Below are 16,136 nucleotides of genomic sequence, written 5' to 3' on the forward strand. Positions count from 1 at the left end.
TCAGGAAGTGTAAGCTGGAGGCAAGTGAAAGGGGTGACTCACCTCAGGAGACAGCCACAAAATAACGCCACACAAGATGTTAAGAGAGAAAATAATGAGGAATACCCAGGTGGAACTGCCAATCGCAGGTTATTTCAAACTGCCTGCAAGAGAAATGGAGATGATCTAAGTACAGCCAGCAAGGCATGATCTGTAAGAAATGGGCAGCCTTTAAACTAATTAGGACATCTGAAGAAAAAAAAAAAAACAACTTTGGCAGGACAAGGAAGCAGTGCAATGTGAGCTGGCAGCTTTCAGAAACTGAGCTGTTTGGCATTTTTCACCCGAAACTGAAAGGTTATTTCTCCATTTTCCATGTCTGCAAATTTTACTTGGGTTTTTAAGTCAGACTGTGGATGCTGTTTTTAGATCATCTTCATGATACACTTGATAACATGCAAAAGAGACCCACATTCCAATAATACCTGTTTGGCTTCATCTGCAATAATTATAGGATAATATATAGTTTTGCCAGTGCAGTGAATAAACACCCTTTACCTAATACACTGGTAAAAGCATATGCTAGATTGTGATGGAAGCATTTTTGCCTGCTCAGTTGCCTGATCAGAACAAAGATTTAATACAATGTTTGTTTTTAAAGGATTTCCTGAGTACATGGAAACCTTAATAAGACCACGGGAGGGCAGCAACGTCAAAGTGAATCGTTCACCAGCAGAGTTTTGGAATTGTTTAGTGAAAACCCAAACCCACGAAGACTTCAGCAAAGATATAGAAAAAAAAAAAAAAAAAGAAATTATTTTCTGCTACCCAGGTGTAAATAGGCAAAACAGTGTAATTATTGCAATGCAAAAGATAAAACTGCAGTGTCATTTCCCTTTCTCACATCTAAATAATGCCACCTGAAAGCTGCATGATTTGTCCTGTTTTCAGAAAATGCTAAAAACATCTAAATATATTTGGAGTCTTGATGCATTCTGAACCCTATGGATGTGTAGGTTTTTTTAAATCAACAGATAACCCAAGACTATTTTGTATATCTTTTTATATATATATTTTGAATTATGTGTACATTTGAAATATGTATAGATACCTATTTTCAAATGAATCCATATTGTTGCATTAATATAAGGGGGGGTGGCACATTCAGCAGCATTTTTAATTTTTATTTTTAAGAAATTTCAAAATATATTTCAAATATTAAGAGAGTAGAATCATTTCAGTGTGTCCTCCCTCTGTAAGGAAGTCCACTGACATTAGTGAAGATTTTGAGGTTGACATGAAGAGAAATGCATGAACTTTTCTGCAAGCTGTTTTGATTTCGTGAAAGGGTACTATTGTTACTCCAATATTTACACACTTAAGGAATAGATATTGACAATAATTTAGGATTATACTTAGTCAAACTCAGCTGTCCATTTTTAAAAAATATATAAAGAAATACACTGGCTGACTTACAGTCCCAGGTCATAACATCCGTCTATATTTTTGAAAAACATGAGCAAGGTATATAAAAATGCTCTAGAGCTTGCTATTTTTGTAAACAGTGTAAGGTACAGTTCCACTCTGCTGTGTAGCTATGTACACATCGCCTCTTCCTTGATACTGAGCTCCTTGATTGCATTCAAATCACAGCTGGCTGTTTTATATACAAATAGGTTCTGTTACTGTCGGTCTTAGAAAGCTAACAAGCAGAAAGAAGGAATGGTGACAAAGAAGATGATATATAGGAAATTTTTCCTGACTTTTATAGTATTTATATGGAGATGGGAATACATATGTGAATTAAACAGCGTCACAACTTTAACAGTGGCATTTGGTTTTCTGCGTTTACATAAGTAAATGATGATGGTGTAACAATGGAGATCTAATGAAATATATACAAGGGTCATATGGGAAACAATTGTGTATCGCTCTGGACCAGTGTTCAAGCCCTCCCTTCTGATCTTGCATTTTGAATACTGGGCAGATGGATCTTACCTTCAATTCCAGACTTCACAGTGGGTTTCTGTACTGCAGCTGGAAAAAAAATCCAGCTTCTAAAGTGAGGTGATCTGCTTGGCATGTTACTGAAAGACAGTAAAGATGAAAGTACAGAAAGTTTTTTCCACAGGCAGTTTTCATGTACATCTATATACTATTTTAAACAAAAACATCTGCTTTACTGCCACTACTCTAAGGCTTTTTTAAGGGCTGGGAAAGAATTATTTTAAAAATGCTGGATTTTATTAACATTCCAGTTAGCAAACAGATGTTATAATCAATTGTATTAGCATGTGACAAGAAAAGTTGGAATTCTGATATGGAAACACGTCAAAATGTTAATGCTCTAACCTACTTTTAAAGGCAAGGTCCCACCTAAATGCTGGAACAGAAACAAAGCTGTGAAGCTTTTCTATGGGAAAACACAGGTACCTTGTTCTGCCCTTGTCAGATGTCAGATTTCTCTCACTTGCCTTAACCTTTGGAAGAGGATATTGCAGATTTACCGAGCTTTCCTTTGGGCAAGTTTCCCTTTTTTCACAGGGAAACTAAAAGCACAGCAGTGCCTGCGAGTTGAATTTGGTGTCTTATTCCTAACACAGATTTTGATGTGCTGATGAACTAAAGCTTATGACACCGTGTAGTCACAAGCCCGTGTACCACATGCCTACGAACACCAGCTTTTCAACCACCCCCACGGCTGCCCGAGGGCTTGCACCCCAAGGTGCTTATCTGCTCATGGAACAACATGCGTTGGTGAATTATAATAATTTTTGCAATGATTATTTTCCATGAAGACCATCAGAGGGCAGGAGCATTGCCCACATCCACCTCCAACCCCTGCAAACCCCCTTTACGAGAACCCCAAGGGAGCCCAATAATTCTGGTAGGGATGGAAAAGCCCCGAGGCCCAGAGTCTGGTTCCTTCACTGAGCAAGGGGTAGAGGGGAAAAAAAAAAAAAAGGGATAAAAAGGGGGCAAGGCAAGCAGAAAATGCTACGCCAGGACAGTTTCGAAGAAAAATATCACCCACTTCAGCAGGAGGCTGTTGTTAGCAACCGGCGTACACAGCCAGGCAGGCAGAGGGGGAAGATGGATGGTTCCTCAGGCCATGATGGTGATGAATTATCCCATCTTCCAGCCCTGTCTCCGCGGGCGGCATGTGGCAGCTGGGGAAGAGGGAGAGCATTCGCCTCCTTCCCTCAGCGGCCAAACTCCCGGCCTGCACTGCAGCCTGACGGCAGCCAAGGAACAAGCCAGGCCTCCCGCAAAGCCCAAACCCCCTCAGGAGTTCCCAGTCAACATTTTATTGCGTTTCTCACTAATTCATACAGCTGTGCTGCTTTACGAGAGCACAAAAAGTACCCATGGTGAGAGAGAGAGACAGGGCAGAAGCTGGGTGCGGGGCTCGCAGGCTGCTGCCCTCAGCCCTCCCGTTACTGGTGAGGACATGGCGGCGGGGGCTGTGTGAAGGAGCCCGGGGAGGGGAGTTAGGAAGCCGGGGGGCTGCCCCTCGTTAATCCGCTGCGGGGTGGCCTCGGCCGGAGCTCAGCCCCAGGTGCTTCCACTCCGCCCCTTCCCCGGGCCGGCCCTTCCCTCCCTCACGGTCGCTCAGCAACGGCGACGCGGCCGGGTTAGGGAGGCCGAGGGGACGGAGGAGGCCGAGGGGACCGGGCTTGTCATGGCTGAGAGGAGGAGCTGGCCCGCCATGCAGGTAAGGCAGCGGGGCTGGGCCGCAGGGGCACTCGCACAGCCCTGCACACAGCCTCCCAGGCATGGGCAGCCACGGACACGGACAGACAGAGGTCTTTATGCACCCCGGGACACACAGACCCTCGCCCTGCATGGAGGCTGCCATGCACACCCGTCCGCCCTGTGCTTGTGTCGCCCTGACACACTCCCCACTCACAGCCCTCTATGCACACACACAGAGCCCTGTATAAACTGTGGCGCCCGCTGTGTGGATGGAGAACCGTGTCTGCCACCCTCACCTGTGTGTATGCACGGCCTTCTGTACACACACACACTTACATCCACACCTTGGTGTTCAAGTGTGTCATCTTTTGGGGTCCTTCCCGCTGCCTTTCCCAGCCCCTTTGCCCCCCCTTTTTCTCCTTCATTCGTTAATTTCAGTTGTTTTCACCCATCTCTCCCGAACCCATCTCAGGCCCCAAGCACTAACATCCTCATTTTCGTTCCTCAGGACATCTCCCACTTGCTAGCCAGCACTTTTGAGGACCTGTACACTGGAGATGTTATTGGGGAGGACATAGAGACAAACTGGATCAAGTCCCGAGGAGGAGACAATGTTTATCATGAGAGTTTTACAGAGGAGCTACAGAAGGTACAAGTCGAAACCAAGTCAGATGCTCTTGACATCAATTTCGATCAGTTTCTCTTGGTGTTGGTCTTGTATGTCTCTGTGCCTCTGCTATATTCTCTCTTTAACTTACATTGATATCTCTTTGAGGCAGGATTTTTCTTGTTGAGTTGTGTTTATAAAGCACTTACCACACTGGGCAGAGTGATTTAAAATATGTCAGAAGAAGCCAAGTATCTCTATTGGGAAATTTTGGAGTTTTAGAAACCTTCCTAGTAACTAGGAGGGAGCATTCACTTTAAACTTAATCCTACGCTACTAGGCAAAATACAGTGCAGTTGCTACTGTCCCACAGAAGATAAAAAAGAGACATTTATCTTGTCCTGAGAGAACGTCCTCATCTTTCACACGTTTTTCTTGGGTCATGCTTCTTACCCAGCACAAATTAAATTATAGGAATGACAATGTTTTAGCAGGCCTGTTTATGCTTGTAAAGTAATGATGTTTTTCTACCAAGCTATCTCTTTACCTCTCAAAGGCAAGTAGAAAACATTTATCTTCAAGGAGATCTTTAATAATTTGTGACAGCTTAAATCAGACTCATTTCTCTACATTCACCCATGCCTGTGACAGCTTGTTGCTGAATACAAGTGCCAATTGAGAGAAGCTGACACAGTAGAAGAACACATCATTCAGGCCCAGGATCGAGCAAAAGCTGAAGAAGAGCGAGCCCTAAATGTGCTGAAGGCAGATGCAGGGGAAGATTTTCACAAAATAGGATTGCCATCAGGTGAGGATTCTGGAAATACTGTCTCTCACAGTACATGCTATGGTACCTCTAATGTTTCTCTAAATCACTGGTAGAACTGGCACTAGACTCAGTGAGCTGTTGGTTTGGCTTTACATCCATAGAATGGCTCTGAAGGATTTTGTGCAGAGATGCAAGTAGGTAATATCTGTTTAACACTGTAAGAAACTAAACGACCAGCTCATTTTCAAGATACTAAATTTGCTCTGTTTAACACTGTAAGAAACTAAATGACCAGCTCATTTTCAAGATACTAAATTTGCAATTAATGGCTTACCACCTAACTTTATTACAAACATACATACCTTGCTATATAGCAGCAACAAACAGAGATTGTTTCTCCGATGGCTGCATCACTGGGTTTGAACTGAATTTAGAATTGTGGAGATGCACATCCAAGTCCTGGGATTAAAATACCGGACTGTTTCTCTATCCAAAAATATTACCTCACACTGATGAGTTATAAAGACAACATTACTTGGGATTGATCAGGGTAGTGTATCTTAAGGGGCTAAGCTTTTGCCTTTTTTTTATATTGTTTTTTTGGTTTGTTTTCCTGTTGCAGTGCCATCCTCTTTTAGGTGGATTGTGAATAATGAACTTCTCAGAAAAAATCATTTAACCTGCCCTGATTATTACATCACTGATAAATTACCTGTTACTAGAGCACCAAAAGGTAACTTTTAATGCAGAGAATAATTTAAACTTTTTAGAACACTCTATAAGAATTGAACCATTGGATGATGTAGCAGATCTACGTATATTTTTATTAATTTCTGCCAAAGCACAAGGGACTCTAGTATTACAAGCATAAAATCCCACTAAAGGGACATTGTCAAAATAAAATCAATAACTTAAAAATTATTGACTTTAAATGTGCTTAACTATGAAATTTAATGGTGGTCGCACACTTGCATACAGTTCTTTCCATCTTTCCATCTATATTAATTGTGACTGCTCTGCCTGTTTTCAATTTCATTAGCACAAATCTGCAACTACATCTTGTATACAGACCAGTGAAGAGGTTACATTAAAGTTGCAACTATTTTCAATGAAATAAAATCATATTCTATATTTTGGGTTTAAAATTTTCCAGTTCTGGAAATATATTGGTTTAATTTGCAAATGAAGTTCTTTTGGGCAATGTCAAGACTTCTTTACTTCTTTTACTCATGTGTAAGTGAAGGTGAATGGTTTCAGTATCATTAAAATTAAATTTTTCAGTCAAGTCAAAACAAACATTTCAGAGTAATCAATTTAGCCACAAATTCCAAGATTTGGGTTTTTTTTTCCATTGTAATTCCAAACAAAGCCAAAAATCTATCATCTCAGAGTTTCCTCAGAGGTGGCAGTTTTGTTGTGTAACTATAGGAACGTGGGACTAGTTGGAATATCCTGTTTATGTCACTTTTTGGACTGTCATAAGTCCATCTCACAGATCTTCTTGTAAACTGAACAGGACATTCTAAGTCCTGCTCACTTTGAAAATTAACACAGCTTTCTGAGAGTAATATAACGTTCCTTGTGTGTAGCTTGTTTGATTAGTATGTCTAAAAGCTTTCTTATTAAAGCAATAAGCTTCGTTTGTGCAAAATAAATTATAAACACAAATTAAATTCTAGAGGATTTAAAGTGTATTTTTACCATCAACAAAACTGAAGTAAATTAATACAATAGATGCTTGTAATTCATGCTTTTCTCTTACGGAATTAATTTTTTTTACTTGAATTGCAGGAAAATCAGAACCTGGCTACATCAGAGAGACATTTAGTTCTAAACAGCGTGTTTCTTCAGGCTCACGGGACCAGACACCTGCAAAGATTGCACACCTCCAGGGAATACCTGGTAGTCTGACAAATGTGTCTTTATGCACATTAACTCTGTCTTCAGTTCCAGACTCTGGCCACCAGACTAAAAAGACCAGTAAGGTACATTTTACAGATTTATTTGTTTTAGGCTGTTAGAACTGTAGGGCCTGTTGCTGTTCGTCTAACAAAGGATAAATATCAATGCATTCTTGATTTTGCTATAGTACTTTTTTTTTTAATCTGCTAAAAAAGAGATATGCAATATTTCTATATGAATTTTCAGTGCTGTATAGCTTTAATTAGACAGGTACAGATACCTTATTCGTCAGCCTCAAAATTGCCATGTTTAATTCTGGTCTTTGTTTTTCAAAGAAAACTAATGCCTTGCAGAAGGCAGCCTGGAAAGTCAGTAAGAGCAAAGCAGAGGAAGAAGAAGAGCGTGCTTACCTTGCCAAACTTGAGAAAAGACAGAATTACTTGAAGAACCCCTGCTTTTTCCCACCAAATGCTCTTCATGGAGGCAAATCTCTTGTCCTTTCTCAAGAAAAGGTGGAACAAACTATAGGCAGAAGAAAAGCAGAAGATAATAAAGGGTATGCAGTATATACAATTTCTTGATTCCGAGCTGGAGCGTAGAGAGCTTCACTATAGAATTGCTGTGAATTTGCATGTGGATATTTTGAGCTAAATGTCTGCTCGTGGGAAACAAAGTGTGTCTGTGTGACATTTTGGTTTTGCCAAAGGATACATTCTGCACTTTCCCATTTTATCAGTATTTAAAGAACTAGGCAGTAAGATAATGTCTCTTTTTTTTTTTTAAAATCTTTTAGAGATACCTCATTTGTTCCTGTGTTTCTTGCCAATCCACCTATTGTTTTGTTTTCTGATTATGAAGTTGGCCAGGTTTATGAGGTGAGAACTTGCTTCTTTGTAGAGGGTTAGTTCTACCACTGAGAAGCATTACATCCTGCCACGATCTACATATTTCACTTTTGGCTTTCTACAGTTTAACAAAAGTCTGAGTTTCTTCTTTATATTGCATTAATGATCCTTTAGCTTCCTTCAAACTACTTTTTGTAACATGGCATTGATCCACGCTAACCAGGGAAAACTAAAAGGGATCCTTTTCAGTCTCCGCTTGGTTTTGGTAGTATCTGATTCAGCCTTTATTGAATAAACTAAGACTTTTAGGCTGGTTGTAATGGTAAATGAGCTACTACTAGCAGGGTACTATGGAATCGCAAACTTTGAGTGATGATATATATAAATATAATGGAGTATTTTGTTTTCTTTTTGAATGAAGATGACTATAGAGCTGCTGAGTGATGATATGTATAAATATAATGGAGTATTTTGTTTTCTTTTTGAATGAAGATGACTATAGAGCTGCAAAACATCACTTCAACATGTCATCCTGTAAGACTTATCCCCCCCTCTACTTCAGCATTTGCCATTGGGCCAGGTAAGGGTTATTTTTTCTGCCTTTGAGATGTTAACATGTAAGAGATCTAATTTATCTGCTTGAACAAAGATTCTCCAGAGACGTTATGTTTGATTCTGCTATCCATAGTGCTCTGGGTAGGACAAGACTCTGCTCAGTTCTTTAGAGACTGAAGGCTGTCTTATGTCTCTGGGACCATTCACATGCATCTCATAAGCAGATTCAAATAGTCTAACTAAAATGTTTGAAGTTAGATTGAAATATATCCATGGAATACCTAGATTGATTCTTACCTAAAATTTATCTAGGAACAGACGTAGTGCCCGCTGAAATATTTAGAAGAAGTTAGGTTCCCCCATGTAAAACTTGTTGTCTTGTGGTAGAGGAAAATGGTAACAACTCTAGGTTTCTCCTCACTCTGTTTTCTGTAATTATGAGAAGCATTTTTCAGACAAAAATCTCCTTTATGTTCAGTGGAAGATGTGGATGTGCAGATTACACTGGCAGGCCTTTTGTGGTCATTCCTTTTTATCAGCTTGACTTAGGCAACACACAGGGAGATTTTACAGGCACCTTTCCAGAGGGAGATGTGATCATACATATGCCAGCTTTGGGAGGTTTTCATTTTTTTAATTCTCTGCTTTTTTTTTTTTTCCCCAAGGAAAATTTCCAGGAAAGGGAGGAATGATTGCTCCTGGGATGACATGCCAGCATACTGTCCAATTTATTCCTGAATATCTAGGAGATTATGAAGATTGTATATTAGTGGAGACTCAAGTATCAGAACCTTTTGTGATCCCGATCCAAGCTAAAAGACCACCTCCAGTGTTAACATGTCAGTAATGTCTAACTCTTAAGTTTCTCTAAAGTTAAATGGACTTGGTTTTTTTTTCTCATTTGACTGTCTCCAATTTTATGTCAGAAAACAAATGTGGACAAACTTGGCAGTGCAGTTTCTACATTTTTCTATCTATCTCATTGTCACTTCTAATATATATATTACTTACTAAAATGTAATCCTGTCAAACTCTTCCTCAATTATTTTTGCTTGCCACATCAACCTCATTTTTTTCACTGTGTTAGAGGATTGAGCAGGAGCCACTTTTCTAGGTTTGTCTCTTGTCAATTCCTGAAATACTAACTGTAATTACCAATCCTAAATATTAAGGAATTATGATTTAGTTATAAATATTTGATGCTATTAATTCATATTCATGACATTTTACATTTATTATATATGGATATGGCATCTGCAGGACTCACCTCTCAAATATCTAGCTTCGACTGTAACAACCAGGATTACTTTTGCAGAAACTTGCTTTGATTTTTTGTAAATTCACTTTTTCTGTTATACTGAGCTTTTTTAAAAATCATCTTACTTTTTGTCATCATTCAGGGCAATCTTTAAGTAGGAAGCACCATTAAAAAAATAAGACGAATGTAGAGATATGCACCTCATACTGTTTAACTTTCAAATGGAAAGAGTTTAAGGTGTTTTAGGACTGTAGCACCTAGCGTATTCAGTAATGTTGTCTTTAACATTGTTAATTAAATAACAGTGTTAACATTTAACATTGTTATTTAAGATCTAGCATTGCCAGCTGCCAGCCTTCAATGTCTGTGTAACCCAGTTTTCTGTTACCCATTGCAGTGCCTCACATTATAGACTGTGGTTCCTGCATTGTTGGAGGAATAAAAGTAACAATAATTTTATGCACAAATGAGGGATTTAGCACTGGGAAGTTCTGTATAATGCCAAAGAAAGCCTGGCCACCTTCTAATTTCAGGGTGAGTGATTAGAAGGGAAATACTGGACGTGATATGGTATAGATGGCCTGACATGAACACCTTTAATCAAGTTATGGTAGAGAATCATAGAATAGGTTGGGTTGGAAGGGGCCTTTAAAGGTCATCTAGTCCAAACCACCTGCCATGAGCAGGGATATCTCACAATAGATGAAGTTGGTCAGAGCCCCATCCAACCTGACCTTGAATGTTTGCAGGGATGGGGCATCTACCACCTCCCTGGGAAACCTGGGAGTGTTTCCTCATCCTCAGCATAAAAAATTTATTCCTTATATCTAGTCTAAATCTCCCCTCTTTTAGTTTAAAACTATTACCCCTTGTTCTATAGCAACACGTCTGTCCCCATCTTTCTTGCAAGCCCCTTTTAAGTACTGAAAGGCCGCTATAAGGTCTTCCTGGAGCCTTCTCTTCTCCAGGCTGAACAACTCCAACTTTCTCAGTCTGTCCTCACGCAAGAGGTGCTCCAGCCCTCTGATCATTTTTGTGGCCCTCCTCTGGACCTCCAACAGTTCTATATCATGTATGTTAGCACAGAAGTCATAAGACCTTACTGGGGACATCTGTATTGTCCCATGCCCTCAGGGATTCCCATTTATTCTTGAGATCTGTCTCCCTGGATGTCCCTACCTCCTGCTTGTGCTCCAGCTTGCCTCTGGAAGAAGATGTCTTGCTCAGTGGCGAGGTAAACTCAGGCAAAGATCAGGGAAAGGACAACTGGCTTGAACTTTATTCTTACCCTTAAAGCAAATAGAAATTTAATCAGTTCTAGCATTTCTTGAGCTAATTTCCTCCCTCTCCCCACCAAAGATATCACTTACTGACCTTGCTGCACCTGTAGACCTCTGAAGTCCACTCCAGTGCTGCTCTGTCTTTAGCTTTCCATTACAAAACGGGGTCTAAGTGAAATGCACAAAGAAGATAAGGTGTGTCTGGTAGATTAGCCTCTTCTCCAGCACATAAAATGCCAATGGGGCAGCTGATGTGCCAGATTGTCCCCCCCCGAGGTGCTTTACAGTTCCAACTCAAAGGGAGTCACAAGCATGGAGAAACAGACAGAGCTCCTGTGCTCAGGCATAGCTATTCTTCTGTGAACTTGAATATTAGGGTTCCTGACACTCTCATTTGTCTTTGGAGACAGCACCTGCTTTCACCAAGGTCATTATAAAGCATGGAGCATTTCTTCTAATTAAGCTATGTACATAGGCCACATACTTTTGACATGTGTTAAAAAAAAATACAGTTAAGAGATAGAACATTGATGTTGCAGTATACTGCCTGTTTTAGATAAGCCTGCATTTTAAAAGCAACCACCTGATCAATTCACTTTATTAATCTTTCTTTTTTTTTTTAACACCTTAGGCTGTTGCCACTGCTGGTTTTGTGCTACAAGATCCTTTTGGGATCTATCCTGCTGTTTTTGAGCTAGCTCCAGGGCAGAGTACAACAGTAGAGGTTGGTACCAACTGCTACAGAAAATATTAGTACTTCACCAAATACGTTAGCAATCTAGATCATTTCAGAAGATCTTGGTTGGAGCTTGCGAATTTGGGTTTGTTTGAGCCAAAATGCTCAAATTGTTTTGTGCAATTATCCTGGAAGAAATGCATTTTTGAGTCTTATTGGAGAATCTTTCATTGCAACTTCCAAGTCTTGCTTAGCCACTCAGAGACCAGCCAGATTTTTCCCATGCAAAGAATCTTGTTAGAGAAAACAGGAATCTGAGAACACAGGAGTCCTTATTCAAGTCCAAGAGACTTCTCCTTTCTGAGCTTCCTGGAGAAAAAGAGGAATTTGGGGAAAAAAAATATTTTGTTGTAGAGCAGCAGGTACAAATCCTTCACGTGTGCTGAAGAAAGCTCCTGCAGTAGGTGTGCATTTCTTGGAGAGAAATCAGTTACAGACCCTGCTGTTTCACTTCTCTCTTTCAGGTAATGTTTTTCCCTTCTCTTCCAGAAGTCTCACAACAAACATACACCATTGTTTGTGACAATTGCCAAGTCAATGATGTTACAGTCACAGGTTTGTTTCTGATGCCTTTCAGAGATGTTTCTTACACTGTAGGTATTCAAATAATGTGAGTGGTGGTTGATGGTTTGAAGTGATGGTAAGATTTTACGTCGTTGAATTAAGTGCATACTTTGTATCCTGATGGTGTTAAATGCTAAGCTTTTTTATTGTTATTACTGCTCATCTCAGTGCATGAAATACAGCGGATTCAGAAAACACTGAGCTCTTAACCCCTTGTAGCCAAAAATCCAAATGTAAAATGTCACCAAGTAGCAGAGAAGAACAACTGTAATCAGGTGCAATTAATTTCTTAGATAACATGGCAAACCATAAAACATTTACTTTAACAGAGCAGAAATGCAAATTTGGGGCACATTGGCACCTCTTGGATTAAGGTATTCGGGAGAGACAGGCAGTCTTTGGATTAGCTAATGAAACAAGTTGAAATTCTTGTAAATGTTAGTGCTTGTCCTGTAATGTAATTGTGAGTGCTGTAATATTAGGCTTGACTTGTAATCTATTTAACCACTTTATTACTGGTATTTCCCTTGAAAATTTTTGAATAGTGCATTTCCTGCTTATTTTTATTTTAATATACTGCTCAAAACATCTGGGAGCCACATCATCAACCATTGTAAACATTCTGCTCACCTCAGTGAAGTGATGCTGATGTAAATGAGCTGAGGTTGTGGCCCTGAAATCCAAATCTCTCAAATTCATGAAGAGAAGATCTCTGTTGGTAAATGTTGATGAACAAAGACAATGTTTCACAATTAACACATTTGGGCTCTGAAACTTGAGGAAACACCAGATATAATCAGTAATGGTGATTGCTGGCATTTGTTGTTAATGAGTAATATGAACAATGTTAATAACCAGATGGTAAAGAGTAATACCTACTTATTTCTTCAAGGGGTTGGACAGCTGATAGCTCTGGACCTGGTGTTTGTCACGGGTGGAGAAAGTGAGCCTGAACCCGGTGAAGCTACTGATGTAACAGCACAGCATCTCATACGATTTGACCCCCAAAACCCACACAGCACCAAGGAGAAGAAATTGGTTATAAGAAACACTACGTACGTAACTACTACTAATAGAGTGATGCTCTGCAGTCTGAACCTCCTGGTAGGGACCTCAGTTGTGATACCATCCTCTCTCAAGCTGGAGAAACCTTCGTGCACTTGGGAAACTTTGGGCAGGAGCCTTGCTTTTTTTGCTCCAACGTTTGGTAATTAAGGTTCAAGGATATGCTTGTAAGAGTAGGAACCTATATATAGATCAAGCATTATGGCAACCATTAGCCACTTGGTTCGTACACTGCCAAGGTCAGTGTATTTGCCTTGGTATAGATAAATCTACAACTGCAAAAGGTTCATAAATATGGATGGTTACAGGAAATATTTAACAGGGTCATTGAGATGGGATTTATCTACCTTTTCATGTCTACAATGTGTACTTGTGCAGCCGAGTTAAGCACCCTATAGTCTTATATTCATAGTGCAGGGAAATGGAGGCTTTTAAGGATGCAGTTCAGACTGTAAATATCTCCCACAGAACAAGACATAACACTGGACTCCACTGGATCTCCACTGATTAAAACAGGAGCCCGGTGTAACTAGTTCATATTCAAAACTTTTCAGTGATTCCTACTATTGAGTCGTAATAGATTTAAATATAAACTCTGCTTGATATCAAGGAAGATATCCCTGTGTACAGTTACATTGTACTGAACATAGTGGAATCCTGATTTTGATCAAAATCCAATGGAAAATAGTAGAAGTATGCTAATGTGTTTGACTGCAGGAGTTAGAGGCTGCAGACCATCAAACCAGTGAGGAGGTCAGTGCTGGTTTAGATACATTCCTGTAAATTGCTACTTGCTAGAGTGAATTTCAGGGAGTTTGTTTTGTGACCTGGAAACCACACACGCATAATGCCAGAACAGAATGCTGTTTGGGTATAGAAAGTGTGATTCAGTGAACTGGATATTGTAAATTGAGAAAGGATGTAACTATGCCAATTTCCACATTTTCTGTGTATTATAATCATGACAGCAGTCCCTGTGCATCTGGTGTCAGCATTTGTATGCAACAAAGCTGGACAGGCTGAGACTGAACTCCACAGAAACAGGAAAGAGAAAACTCTCTAATGCTATGGAAAGTGATACAAGAAATTGTACATGTTCAGTTTTCTGTTATTGATACTCACTGTCAAATTCCAGTGTCCTTCCTCCCCTTAGTAAGGCAAAGTTTTTGAGGTCAGTAGGAGCAAGGTTTTAAAACCCATGAACACGTTCCATGGAATACAATTCGGCTGAAGCAACGCAGTTAAGCAACTTTTTCTGGATTAGGAGGAGCATTGCAGAGCCATTGCTATAATCTCAGCTGGAGCCCCTGTGTTTCTTGATATGTTGAGCACTTGGATTACATTCAGAACATTATGCAGATCATCAGCAGTGGTCCAATGCAAACATACTGATATCAGCAGGAATTGTCCTGTTGAACTCAAGATTCTTGAAAAAAGAATTGTAGAGTTTCCAGAAAGTTGCATTATGTGACAAGTTAAATAAGGCAAGAAAGTGTTAACATATCTTGCTCATATATATAATTTACTTCTATGTATTAGCATGTTCTTTGTACACTTTATATACTCTGACTCTGTGCTGCTTTCTCAGCTCTGTAGCTCACAAGGACTGGTAAGTCTAATCCTTGTAATTTTTAAGAACAGGAATTCTGTACGTGGAAAGGGGAACTGAAATTTTTCTCCCAATATTTTACTCAAAAATGTCTAATTTTTTTAATCATGGCTTTTTGTTGTTTATTGATCTCTTTGCAGCCATGTAGAACTTCCTTTCTACTGGCAGATTATAAAGCCTAATCTGAAACCATTAATACCAGAAGAAACTGCAGACTTTATGAAGCTCCAGTACAATCAAGACACAGAGTCAGCCTTCTCCCTAAATCCTGAGGAGGGAGTTTTGCTTCCCCAAGCTGATCATGAGTTTATTCTCACTTACACTCCACAGGAGGTATGGCTTGTAATTCCTTCCTATCTACAAACTCCAGCTGTGTATTTTTATGCAAGTCATAAAATCCTTGCTGTGCAGCTTTCTGAATTATATTTAATTACTTGGGACTATGCTCTGATAAACAGTGTTCAAAATGTAAAAAGTTACTAAAAGAAAACATGTTTTGACTGCAAAATGTGAGGCAGTTTCTGATCTCATGTCATTTTTGGTACTGATTGGAGACAATTAATTTAACACTGAATCTGTGGACACATCCTCATGGCTGCAGCTGTGCTGGCTGGTAGAGTTACTGCTCTCACATTACCAGCTCCTCCACAATCTCCTGACCCTTCCCATCTGCTGAGTCAGCTGCTTTGGGGATGTGCCCCGTACCTGCTGCAGCCTTAATGGCTTTGGTTAGAAAACAGTGATTATTTAAACTGTGCTTATTGGGGCTGAAATGGGTCTTATGAACAGCTGTGTGGTAAATTAAGGGGGTGGTAGTAACCTTTGGCAAAGAAATGATGGTGTGTAGCTGTGGGTAAAGAGGGGTGCAACGATGTTAAATGCAGCTGTACCAGTGCCTGTTGTCTTAGTTTCTGCTCTGCTGTCTGTGTCAATAAGGAGCATGAGCTCACTGTATTTAAAGAAACTCTATCCAAAGTAAACCCAAGAGTGGGAATATCCCATGCTGTGGTGACTGACAGACGTAGGAGTACCTCAAGTAAGTATGGTAGAGAAACTAACTGGGTTTTTAAAATACTTCAATCAGTTAATAGAAAAATATATTGAATTAACATATACACTTGATACCTCTCTACAAACAAAGCCCTTCAAATTTAAGGCCTTCTTCTGCGTTTCTTTATATTTTTTTTTCCCATTAGAATATAGAAGGCATCCTCTTTTCCCATGACAGAAAAGTAGAGTTTCCTACTCAAAATCAGACTGATGGTCAATTA

General features: G+C 39.8%; 1 protein-coding gene across 1 annotated transcript in view; it reads left to right on the plus strand.

The window, feature by feature from the left end:
• Positions 1-3,624: 3,624 nt before the first annotated feature.
• The window catches only part of DLEC1 (deleted in lung and esophageal cancer 1), a 36,508-nt gene continuing 23,996 nt past the window's right edge, over positions 3,625-16,136 (plus strand). The window contains exons 1-14 of the mRNA XM_014944861.1: positions 3,625-3,694; positions 4,184-4,324; positions 4,934-5,090; positions 5,674-5,784; positions 6,843-7,036; positions 7,289-7,509; positions 7,747-7,828; positions 8,291-8,378; positions 9,019-9,192; positions 10,009-10,145; positions 11,523-11,615; positions 12,092-12,182; positions 13,084-13,246; positions 15,006-15,198. Of these exons, the coding sequence (XP_014800347.1) occupies positions 3,662-3,694; positions 4,184-4,324; positions 4,934-5,090; positions 5,674-5,784; positions 6,843-7,036; positions 7,289-7,509; positions 7,747-7,828; positions 8,291-8,378; positions 9,019-9,192; positions 10,009-10,145; positions 11,523-11,615; positions 12,092-12,182; positions 13,084-13,246; positions 15,006-15,198 (1,878 nt within the window). The 5' untranslated portion in view covers positions 3,625-3,661. The remainder of the gene's footprint in view (positions 3,695-4,183; positions 4,325-4,933; positions 5,091-5,673; positions 5,785-6,842; positions 7,037-7,288; positions 7,510-7,746; positions 7,829-8,290; positions 8,379-9,018; positions 9,193-10,008; positions 10,146-11,522; positions 11,616-12,091; positions 12,183-13,083; positions 13,247-15,005; positions 15,199-16,136) is intronic.

This window comes from Calidris pugnax, unplaced genomic scaffold (assembly GCF_001431845.1).
Source record: "Calidris pugnax isolate Ruff unplaced genomic scaffold, ASM143184v1 scaffold54, whole genome shotgun sequence".
Taxonomy (NCBI): domain Eukaryota; kingdom Metazoa; phylum Chordata; class Aves; order Charadriiformes; family Scolopacidae; genus Calidris; species Calidris pugnax.